Consider the following 12,506-nt stretch of genomic DNA (forward strand, 5'->3'; position numbering starts at 1 on the left):
ACAGAAAATTCACTGTCAGAATCTTCCACTCCCTCCTCTGTCACAGATGCAGAGTCAGACTCATGATCATGTTCAGAGGAAGACTCGAAAAGCATACCAGCAACCTGCTGAGCAATCATCCTACGGTTAGCCATAATCCTTGCTAAGAAATGAGACGTCATAAACAAGTCATTACACACAAGACAACAAAATACACATCGATCACAAATGCAAAAAGATTTCACACTCAATAAAACAGAGGATAAACGTACTGATATTATTACACCATTTACAAAAACACATTCATGCAGCGAAATTAAACTCATTAAGAATAAATAATACAGAAAACGTTTTCTTACCAAACACCTGCAACCACACAAACCACCAGTGACGAAACCGCAACCTGGAACATCAGTCAAAGGAGCAAAAGCCTTGAGCTAGAATTAAAGGAGAAATAAAACATTACAATCGCAATTGACAAGAAATAAAAAAATTTACATTATAACACGATATGTCACTACACGAATAGTCAATCTGCCACCAAGAGGGACAGAAAAAAAGCCAAAAGTAAATAATAACCGAATCCCTATCCCATTGGGGCAACCCTTACTCAAGGGGCCCCCGCCAAACATAAATATATACATATCCCTGGGGCTATTGGGTTGTCTGGTCCACCCCTCGGGACAGATGGGGCTCAAAATAGGGCTGATCTACCTACCCCCAGAGGGTGCCGAAAATTGCCAAAATTAATTAAAAAACTTAGAGTCAATAAAGGCGACCATTACCCAAGTGGCCAGCCCAAAACATAAATATATACATATCCCTGGTGCTAGTGGTTTTCTTTCCCTCCTCTGGGGCAGATGTGCCTTCAAATAGCGCCAATCTGCCCTTGCTGGAGGGGCAGAAAACGGGCACAAGTTTACAAATAAAAAAAAGCTGGGCATGATCCTTGCCCAAGGGATTACCCCATGAACTTTTAATGAATATCCCTAGATCTAGTTAGGTTTTTGCCCCCCCCTGGGGGAAGAAAGGCCAAAAAAAGGGTCGATCTGTCCCCGGGGGGCAGAAAATGGCCAATTGAAAATCCCCCTCCATAGGAAGTGACTATTGCTCAAGGGTTTGCATTTATTTTACAAAAATCATCCCTGGTTCTAGTGGGTTTTCAAACACCCCCACCTGATACAGATGAGCCTGCAAAAGGGGCTTATCAACCTCGGGGGGCACAAAAACGTGGACAAGTATAAGAAACATAATTGGGGGGCGATCCTTGCCCAAGGGATCGCCCCCATTCACTTTTAAACAATATCCCTGGGTCGAGTGGGGTTTTCAAAACAGGCCGATCTGTCCCCAGGGGAATTAGTGAAAATAACATCATCGTCTTTGGAAGCGACCTTTCCCCAAGGAGGTGCCCCCATTTCCAAATTGAAAATCCCTGGTGCCTAGTGGGAACATTCCTGCTGCACTATCATGACCCCATGCGTGATCCTGCAGCAAGAACAAAACAACCCCGCGGCAAGAAAACCTACCTTCCTCTACCGAAGCCTGGAAGCCTGGAAACTCTTCCACTGCCATCCTTGTTTGGTGGGGTAGATGGGCTGCCCATGTGATGAGCACCAACGCTTCCCCATGGGTGGGCCGCCATGGCGTAATGGTTCCATCATGAGCACCGAAGGGGTTAATAGTGGGGTTTCTGTTTCATATTTATCTAAGTTTATTAAAAGATTAAGCAGAAAGTAATAAAATAATATCTTGGAACAAAAATTTTATTTTTAAATTTGACAAAGTTTTTTCAGGCTCCATGATTCACAAACTGCACTTTGTAGTAAGCTTTTGTAGTACTACAAAATGTACGTACTGCAGATTTCAATTCACAGACTACTTGCTGAGCTTTATTACTCTGTTCTTCCTATACTTATATTTTCGGAGTTCTCCGCCTTGACTGCAGAGTCTCTGCACATGTAAGTATATGTTTTAGCAGTAAATGTAGGTGGGAGTGGGTGGAAAAAGGAGCAAATTTGCAACTAAAAGGGAAGGGATTAGGACATGATTTGGGGAGGAATAAGAGAGGTTTAAGAAGGGATAGGGAGAGGTTTATAGGTGGCTGTCACCCACCCAATTGCATTATGTTGTGGGTGGAGAAATGTAACCAACACTTTTGTAGTAAATTTACACTCAGAGTTTGCGAATATCGAAACTAATAAACTTACTATAAAGTGTAATCTTACTCAGAAGTGTAACTTACTCGCCGCAGCTCATGCCAATCTGACCTGGGGGCAGAGTGTGGGTAAATAAATAATAAATAAAAAAATACACTTACCTTTTGCTGCCTGCCACAATGATCTTCTGCTCCGCGCCTCACTGCTCCTCTGCTTCCCTGCTCCCTGCATTCCAATACCCAGGAGCACAGGCTCCCAGACTCCCAAAGTTGCTTTCATGCTTTTACTTCCAGCATCAGCGAAGCGCTGGGATTGGGCAGAGCGGTCTGGTCTCATGCTCCAACAGGGAGTGGTGGCCTGTGCCCCTGAGCACTGGGGATATCTCCAAAGAACAGAATGGAGAGCGCATGTCGATATGCAGCCCGTGGATGGACAGATAAAAGAACAAGCGTACTTGCAGTGCCTACCTTAACTCCCCACTGCTGGTGGTGACGTAACATGGCCCCGCCCCGCCCTAGACTTGCGAATTGGCGGTCAAAAATAAAATGGAAATAAAATAGGTTTTTTGCCATTTTATTTTTCTTCTGCCTGCTACGTTTCAGCAGTAGGGCGACGCTCCTGCGCCATAGCAGAGGAGCCACCCCTGTAACTTAACTATTCCCTTGATGTTTATGAAATTAAAAAGGAAACCCATAATGTGTACATTTTCTTTCCTTCTCTTCCTTTTTACATTTACAGCAGAATCTGGCATCTTCTGTTGTCTGCAGCCTTCCATTTGCTGGAGGTTATGGCATTTTCAATTCTTTCCTTGAATACTCTACCGGTACAGTCTCCACTTTTGGACTGACTACAGAGGCTTACTTCTCCTTACCGGTTTACACAGGGGGGACCTAGGCTACATGGATCTTGCCACTATTCCACAAGCTGCAGAGACTGGCTTTGCTGCTGTTTTCCTAGTTCTCAGTCACAACAGAACCAAACCCCCCATACCTTTTCCTCCCATTGATATCAGATTCTGGAATCTTTGAACTTCTCCTCTGTTTTGAAGACTGCAGAGCTTGATCTTTCTACTCTTCTCTGTCCCTTTGAATCTCTGGGTTATGATACTGACGCCAAAGCCCGATAGCCTACACTTTTTCCTGTTATACTTAGTGTAGAAGGTACTGTAGAAGGTACCGTCCTTGCTCCTCTACCCTACTAGAGCATTTCAATCTTGGGCCACTGTTACATTGTTTGGATCTGGTCTATGTATTCTTTTTAACTGTTACCTAGGCTTCAGACCGGAAATATGCTTTCCACCTTTGGGGGCATGTGAGAAGTTTTGTGGGCCTGTTGAAATTACTTTGATCGAAAATATCCTTAGAAGCTTGGCAAAGGCAAGAAAGCCAGTGACATATCACAACACATCCACTGGTTAATGGAATTACATGTCCTTCATGATGAATATCACTCCAACACCACATATCACAATATTACTATAATAGAACACAGCACCCCAATGACACTACATCCGCACAAGACAGCAACATAAACAGCAAACCGACACTGGAACTCAACCACACATTGACAGTACAGCACACTAGCACAACACAAAAAACACGAGAACGCCATCGGGAAAATATCACAACAATGCAGTTTTGTTATGTTGAACTTGATTTCATGCTCTGGCGTGTGTGCTGTTTTAGTACTGCAAACAACAACACATGTCCACTGTAGCTCTAGAACATTTTAGGATACCCTTCAGAGTCACATTCCATGCCTCAAAGTAGATCTTTCCAAACTATGTGTTCCAACACTAATACTTAAATGAAGGATAAAAGGGTATTTGAATGTGAAAGTGTATGAATATATTTTGTCTGCTATTTTTATTTTCAGAAAACCTAGGAAAAAGTGTGGATTGTCTTGAAAATACCTTGCATATCCATTGAGTTCAGTGCTTACAATGCTGTGCATGTGCTTATCCATTGTGTTGTGCCTTTTATGGTGAGATTGGAATGCACATACTCTTCCACTATTGACACCTTTGGAACATTCATTTCTTTGTTTTAAATTTGCATTTGGTCGTGAAAATTGTTAAAAAAAAATATTTCATGTTGCTTTGCCTAACTATTTTGTGCAGGAAAGAACTAACAAAAACCGTGGTACTTCCTGAGTTAGTGGAGTTAGCCAGAGATGAAAGCAGTAGTGTACGGCTGGCAGCGTTTGAGACCATGGTTAACCTACTTATTATGCTGGACCATGGTGAGTTTTACATTTTTTGTAATACACATTTTTTACTCTGAGATTATGTCATTTTATTGTACAACAATATCTTTATCAATGCTAGTGATTTTTGCATAGCACAATCCACCCTCATGAGCTGTTTAGTAGCGTGCTTAACTATGGAATTGTAAAACCGTAAACGTTATTTAACAGGGAATACACTAACAACATGCACAGGATCTACAAATCACTTGTCGACGAACTTGCAAAAGTGTTGCGCACAGGTATGCATATTACCTCATCGTACCAGTTGTTGTTTCAGTCGTTACAATGTGAAGATGAGTCTGCCTTCATAGACACACATCTTTCCCAAATCCCTTTCTAAATACTGGTATATCCAAATCTCCTACCAGAACACTTCCTATTTTTTTGTCAGTCATCTGGGCTGGCAGCGGATTGCGGTGTAGAGAATTAAGCATTATTGCATCTTTCTCTTTCAGTCTGTGCAGCACTTTGGTTGAAGCCAGAGAGGGCCTGTAAATGTTGTTCAATTTTATTTTTGGGAAACAGAGTTTTTTTATATAGCAGCTAATTCTTGAAATTCTGCAACACACTGCAAGGATGTTGCGCTGAATTTGAAGGACATGGGAAGACTTCTGTTCCCCAGCCATATGTTTATGTATAGTAGGTGAGTTTACAGTTATGAACCTGTTTGTGATGCAGGAGAAGACTTTGACTCCTCACATTTTCTGTTAGATATCAAACTGTGGGGGTTTGAAGAGTGTATGCTCTTTCTTGCTCCTGGCATCATGGGCTTCTGTATGCTCTAGCCCATTGCCCTGATCTCAAGATCTGATAGAGACATCTAGCCGCAGATTCTTTAACTTAGAATATCTCCCAGGCGTCAGACTGGATCCGGAAAACATTTTCCCCAGCAGTACCCCTGCACGCCGAGGGGTGGTGTCCTGATGTCGTCCACGGAAGTGTCTTCAATGGAGCCATTAAGACTCCCCCACCCCCTGGCGTGCTGACGTCAGTTTTCTTCTTTTCCGCGTCCCAACGCAGATACAGAGAAGTGGTTAACTCTGGCCTGTTTTTGTTTTTCAGGCTTTCTCTGTGCCTTTTGGTGTCTGGGAACAGTGTGTGATGCCTTCAGGCTTCAAAGCGTGTGAATCCTGTACGCGTCAGATGTCGGCGATGGATCCACACACAATCTGTATGTGGTGCTTGGGAGAGCCTCTAAAAAGAGAGAAGGATCCAACTCACCAAAGGGACAGGACACCGATTTGACACTAGGTCTGAAACAAGCTCCCTGTGGGATACCTCAATAGCATCAAATCATTGCTGCTGAACGAGTTTAGTGCAGCTTTTGCGAACGGAGTCCGCAGAGCTACGGACATTTTACGAGTGCAGCCACCCTCAGTCTCTCTGCCCTCGGATCCCTTGCTGGATTTACTCGACCAGGGCACTGTGGAAGTGGAGGCTTTGTTACCCATTAGGATTTGAACCCATGTTCTGTGCTTGGATCCGCTTACTTTATAACAAACGACTGGCGCATGTAGCTGCCAATGGGCATATATCCAGAGACTTCCCGCTGGCGCGGGGCACACGACAGGGATGCCCATTGTCCCCCCTGTTGTTCGCGCTGATACTAGAACCGCTCGCAGCATGGCTTAGGTGGGAGCCCTCTATTATGGGCCTTCAGTGGACTGACGCCTGGGAAGACCGCATATCCCTATATGCCGACGACATACTTTTATATCTCACCTCCCCTAGAAATTCCATCCTGGAATTGCTGAATGTTTGCGATAAGTTTGGCAGGGTGTCCGGCTACAGAATAAACTGGTCCAAGTTAGTCCTCTACGTTCTGGTTGGCCCGCCCCCACGGCTGCCTGCGGACTGCCCACTGCGGGTCACTACAGATGCTTTAAGTATCTGGGTACTTATGCAACACCTGATCCCTCTGAGTTCAACGACAAAAATCTAAAGCCCCAGTTGGACCGCTTCAAACGTGAGGTAGCGGGGTGGCGTAGCCTCCCCCTAACGCTGCTAGGAAGGGCAGCACTCTATAAAATGATGGCACCGCTGCGCTTCCTCTATGTCCTTGAAAACACTCCATTCTTGGTCCCGCAAACCTATTTTAAGACTATAGCAGCGGAGGTCGCCAGTTTACTGTGGGGAAATAAACCAGCGCGGATCGCGCAAGACAAGCTCGTACTTCGCTGGAACCATGGAGGGATAGGACTTCCGAACTTACAGCTGTACTATTGGGCGGCACACCTTAAGTTAATCAATAGTTGGCTACACACCCCACAGGATGAGCCGGCATATCGGGCGAACAGACAAAATTTGGAGGGCAGGGGCCTGATGGCTAATCTCTACCGGCGCCGTAAACCTCCGGGATTGATCGGCCCTACTGAACACACGATACACATTTGGTATCAGGCGCACATACGGCTGAAATGTGCGGGGTCAATCACGCAGATGACGCCGCTGTGGGACTCCCAACAGTTGGGTACCCTCCGCAGGAGTAATGGCTTCCAAAACTAGGACAATATTGGCCTCTCAGTAGTGGGAGACCTTTGGAAAAAGGGAGCGGTGGTCGACTTCCAACACCTTCACACACAATACGACATGGCACACACGGAGAAATTCCGGTATTTACAAATCCGTCATGCACTACAAGCAGCTACACCACCGGGCACCGCATTACAGGAATCCAATCCACTGGAAGATAGGCTCCTGACAGAGTACATGACAGAAAAGGCGACCTCCCTAACGTACCATAAACTAGTCAATAATTTACCAGACCCCACATCCAAGCTGAGACAGGCCTGGTCCCGGGAGGTGGGTGACTTTGATGATTCAGAGTGGCAGGAAGCCCTATCCTCGCCCTGCGAAACGGCGATCCCGTCCAGGCTCCAACTCAAGGTGCTACACCGCACATACTACACCAGGACAACTCTTCATGTAAAAGGGGCAGCAACACATAAGTACTGTCTGCGCAGCTGTGGAGGTGAAGGTACATTTTATCACACTATTTGGGACTGCCCCCGCATTGCGGCATACTGGGTTAAAATCATGCGCAATGTATCGCAAGCACTGGAGATATCGGTCCTTCCGGAGCTGAGACGCTGTCTATTGAATGTGTGGGAAGCAAATTACCTTAACCATCAGGAACAGGATTGGGCTATGCTTGGTATGATGATGGCGAAGCGGAATATTGCTATGTTGTGGGGATCGGGAACGTTACCTACGCTTCGCAAATGGTGTAAAGATATGGACGAGGCAATAGTGGGGAAAGGGGGGTCTTCATACACCGTGGATGCCCACAAAAATGGGAAAAAGTCTGGGGGGCATGGAACAAATTCAGAGGAGACATTTGTGAACTGCCAGAACTTGACTCGGATACTTTCGCCTTGTAATGAGTCCTTATGTTGCAGGGGACGGGGGGCTGGGTTACGGGAATGGATTTGAATTTGAGATGTCCAGATATGTTACATTACTTTGCTAATCCCTGATCTATATGTGTTTGCAAACAAGGATGAATACTGATATGTATGTGTTAACTCTACTGTGTGCCTAAATGAATAAAAACCTTTAATAAAATCTAAAAAAAAATGGTAACACTATTCCATGAGGGCCAACCGGTCATCTTTCTAAGCTCCTCCATATCCCTCTAAAGAAGAGGAATGACTCCACCGTCTGGAACCAAAAACAGCGTTGTCATTCTACCTTGACCCCAATGAGAGTTGCGGGTGAATGACCAACTCTTCGTGGGGTATGTTGGAGCCAGTAAGGGTCGGGTGGTACAGAAATGAACCATTTCACGCTGGGTTATTCGCTTTATTAAACTCTACTACGTTTGGCTAAGGAACAGCCCCCTGAGGGCTTAAGGGATCATTCTACCAGGGCTAAAGCTTCTATCTCTGCATTAGCACAAGGATTCCAACTCCTGGCTATGTTCCAGTCAGCAACGTGGGCATCCCTGCACACGTTTACAAACATTTCTGCCTTGAAACTCAGGTTGTCAGGGACGGACACTTTGCCCTATCAGTCCTGTAGGACTTTTTGGTTTAGAATTTGTCTGCAGCCCTCCAATGGGGATGGTATTGCTTGGGTATCTATTCAAAGGTAAGGAACCTGTGGTTAGATGTTTTTATCAGATGAACAAGTTACCTAGCTTTAGTAACGCATTATCTGGTCGAGACACAGCATTCATTGGTCAATGAAGCCAAAAAGCAGCAATACAAACTGCTGTAGTCACTGCAATGACTCGTTCAAGCAAGAGAAAAGATGGAGACATTATGAAGGCTGCCACAGCTTCGAGCAGTAGCACACCCTTACCGAAAGGTTTACAGCCAAATACTCCTACCATTTAGGCACACAAAACATTCAATGTTCTCATCTTTATGAAGTGGGGGACAGAGTAACACTTAATTGCCAGCAGGTTAGGACCGATCCTAGCAGCATATGAGGGGGGTCTAAAGACTAGGTCCTTAAATGTGCCATTTACCAACAAATAAAGATTTCCACCACAGCTCGTCCACCACAGACACCTCTATTGATCTCAAACAAGCCTCTGGCTTGTGTTTACTTGGACCATTGCAGACCCTTACACTCAGAGCCGTCTTATGCATACATCATGTTAGCAGTGGATTCCTGCTCTTGATTACTATGGGTATGGCTACAGTGATCGGCTGACGCTGGAACTGTTACAAAGGGCTTACAAGTCTTTTATCAGTACATATGCAGTAGTCACATTCCATTTGGACCAGGGTGGCTTACAGAGACACCATGGGAACATTGTGGAGAGAAAAGGCTGTGGTTTAAAGCAGTCTTAAACAGCTAGAGTATTAGGTTCAGGTTGCAGTTGGATCCATCACCTGTATTGGTAAAGAGAGCCCTAAACAATCTGTCAAGAAGATCCTTGGATGGTTGGACTCCCTATAAGGTCATTTTCAGAGTTAAGATGTCAGTTCCAGACCTTGACTGTCCCAGTACAGAGGCGGCAGAAACACCTTTTATATCAGTGAACGTTTGGCTGTTTTACAGGAACTGAATGACTTCAGAGATGCTCAGAGTAACGTCCAGTAGAAACGCTCTGCCACTGGTGAAGTGAAGGAAGCACCAGTAACTCCTGGTTGGATTCTGAAGATCGGGGATCTAGTTCAGGAGAAAATACCAGGCAAAAAGAAATTTGGGTCAGTCCTGGCTGTTGAAGGTACCAGAACCTTATTTTTACTGCTTCTTGATGGCAGCAAACACAAGAGATTTGTTGATCTCATCAAACCACACTATGTGGCAGGGTTGACATATTAGGCAGAAAGGTGTTCTGGGTAGTTAACTGCCTTCTCTCACTACCATGCAGGAAATCTCTATGCAAGCTGTGAATAACAGTGAAGTTTCTTCTCCACTGCTGGGAACAGCTAATACTGAAGTCACATTATTTCCAGCTACGTCTACAAACCCCATAAAAGTATCAGTTTACTACATAACAAGCAATCAAGTAAGTTGTTTATAACATCCCATCAGAGGACTTTCCAGTCAGTTCTGTACAGCTACGTGAGCCTCCCATGTTTGCACAAACACCCCCAGGCGTGTAGAGAGGTGTGGCTCACTGGGTAGAGGCGGCAGACCCGAGTGCAGGGAACGGCCCGGGACCAGGGTTCGATTCCCGACGCGGCAGGGTCTTGGACCAGGATCAGCGGACTGATAATTCTCGCATCGGTGCCCACTCCGACCAGGGAGCACACTCGGCAACTCTGGGCATTAGCTTGCCTCATCTCTACAACGGCCCCCACAGACGCCAGGGATGCCTGGTTTCACCCTGGAGATACCCAAAAGGGACCATCTCACAGGGAAAACCAGGACGGGTTCCCCAGCGGTCTACAGCGCCGGGACACTCGGGTACAAGTATCCCACATTTACATTTACAGGCTACTTTTTTGACTTTGATCACTTTTCTTCATATTTGTCAGACCCCCCTCCCAAAACTGGGGTTCTGTGAATGTATAGCTTGGCTCAAAAACACATACTTTATACCACCTTGGATATACATTTGGATTACAATTTCATTACTTTTCCTCTTCCTTTGTATTGGTTTTCTGTACGCTCTGCTGTTGAATTGGTAAAGAGGTATTGACACCTCATTTTCAATCACACAAAGTGTGAAGAGAACTGTCCTTTGTGAACATTTCAGCAATTCTGGGCCCTGAGGAAATTGTTTGGGATAAGGCACCCAAATGTATATTTGGACCAACAGGAATTTTACAAGTTCCATATGCTTTTAGGATTTTCTTTTAAAGGATGTCATTACTCCTGGTAATATCTCTCATAATTGGGACGTTCACAGTGTCAAACTGATGCATGGTGATTTAGAGCATTATACTGTATTTGAAAGTGTAGAAATGTATTATGGGACATCTAATGATGAAATGTTTTGTTTTCACCACCATAGTCACATTATTTACATAAGCAGGTACTGTACATGCAGTATGTAATTACATACATTGGGAAATCTGCCCTACACCCCCAGGGGTGCTCAAAGACATTTGCACAGATGTTTTCATATTTTTCTGGTGGCAATGCAGGAGCCCTATAGTCCAATTGTAATAAACACACTACTTCCCCGGCTGAAGAAAAATATGAAGTTGATTTATTCTGCCTCTTTCATTTCCCAATTGTTGACACAAGGGTATGACGTTGGAAAGACAATATCGATTTGAAATCCATATGGGGAACTAGAGAATAGCAAGTTCGGGGAACAAGGCTTTGTTTAGAGCATCCCTTATACCACAACAACTATCTTTCCTGAATAAAACTGTGCAGCAAACATCCTTTATCAGCTTGGCTAAGATAAAGTATATGCCTACACCAAACATTCCCACCTTTGCATGTTTTCAGAATTGGCAGCGATTCCTAAATTACGTAGAGAACACATTTGGCAGCATGCTTAGAAATTGTACATACAATTGTTCAAGTTCCAGTCCAGAGGGATGGCTTGTGTGCCCATTAGATATTAACGGTTATCAGGCACATTTTCTTAACACAAAAAGCTTCAGCATAAATAGGCCAGACCCATGTTACGTGCAGACACAACACTCAGGAGTGACTAAGAGATTCAATGTTGTCTGAGGTGCAACAATGCTTGTCTCTCCTTTCTGATGATATGGTTTTACAGGATTTCTTGTTAGGTCCTAGGAAACCATGTCAAAAGTGCTTTCTGTATGCTATGTACAACAAAGTAGGAAATGTTTCACAGCAGGAAGTTGCTGAGAGAATACGTGAAATTGACAGAGCAAATTTAGAAAAGGCTCTAGCAATGGGTGACAATGGCATGACTTCATTACCCACTAGTATATATTCATTGGGTAACATTGTGTCAATTTCTATTGACATCATAGAGAGTGACATGTCCCTTTTGCAACATGGGCAATTACAGCTTAGTTCTATCATGCTACTAAGTTGCACTCAACAGACTAATGCAATGGTCGTGTTACATGGAAGCACTTAAAAGCCACTAATTTGTTTTTACCATACAACTTAACAAAAGAACAGACCACCATGGCCAGAAAAGACACAACATACCCTACGTTACACATTGAAAAGTTAGAAAAATTACCATTTACTGTTGCAGAGGTTCCATCAGCAGATTGGATATTACATGGGTTTGTTTTTCTGTGAATTTCAACTTTTCACTTCAAATACTGCATCAAATCACCATCAGGTAGGCAGATATTAAGCGCTGGGTGAAGGATTTGTACATGAGGCATGGGTCTTACCTTTCATTTAGAGATGTAGGAATGGCGCAACTGAGGTTTTCCTTAGTAGTGCAGACTGCAAGAAGACTTCAGGCCTTTTTCTATTTTGAAGGAAGGTCACACTCCATGGCACATGTAATGTGTTCAAGGCAAACTTGTCCTGTTATCTGAAAGGCTCCTCAGCTCCTTACTTCATACAGCGTTCAGATTGCTTTTGAATGCAAGCTATCTGATGTTGAATGACCAAGGTGGGATAATACCGGGAATACCATATCTGGTTATGGTTTCTGCGGTCATGACCTGTTGTACACAAGTGCTTTTTCCACCTGCCCGTACAGTTATGGATGCAACAATTTGGCCTTTGATTACAATTTCAAATGTGAACTTTGATGCTTTGAGCAGACTG

The 12,506-nt window shown here is 44.3% G+C and overlaps 1 protein-coding gene across 2 annotated transcripts in view; it reads left to right on the forward strand.

Annotated features, from left to right (window-relative positions):
- The window catches only part of PPP4R4 (protein phosphatase 4 regulatory subunit 4), a 1,899,245-nt gene that overhangs the window by 696,340 nt on the left and 1,190,399 nt on the right, over positions 1-12,506 (forward strand). For both annotated transcript variants that reach the window (XM_086937722.1, XM_086937723.1), the window contains exon 8: positions 4,255-4,376. In XM_086937722.1, coding sequence (XP_086793848.1) covers positions 4,255-4,376 — 122 coding nt within the window. The remainder of the gene's footprint in view (positions 1-4,254; positions 4,377-12,506) is intronic.

Source organism: Lissotriton vulgaris, chromosome 9 (genome assembly GCF_964263255.1).
Source record: "Lissotriton vulgaris chromosome 9, aLisVul1.2, whole genome shotgun sequence".
Classification (NCBI taxonomy): Eukaryota; Metazoa; Chordata; class Amphibia; order Caudata; family Salamandridae; genus Lissotriton; species Lissotriton vulgaris.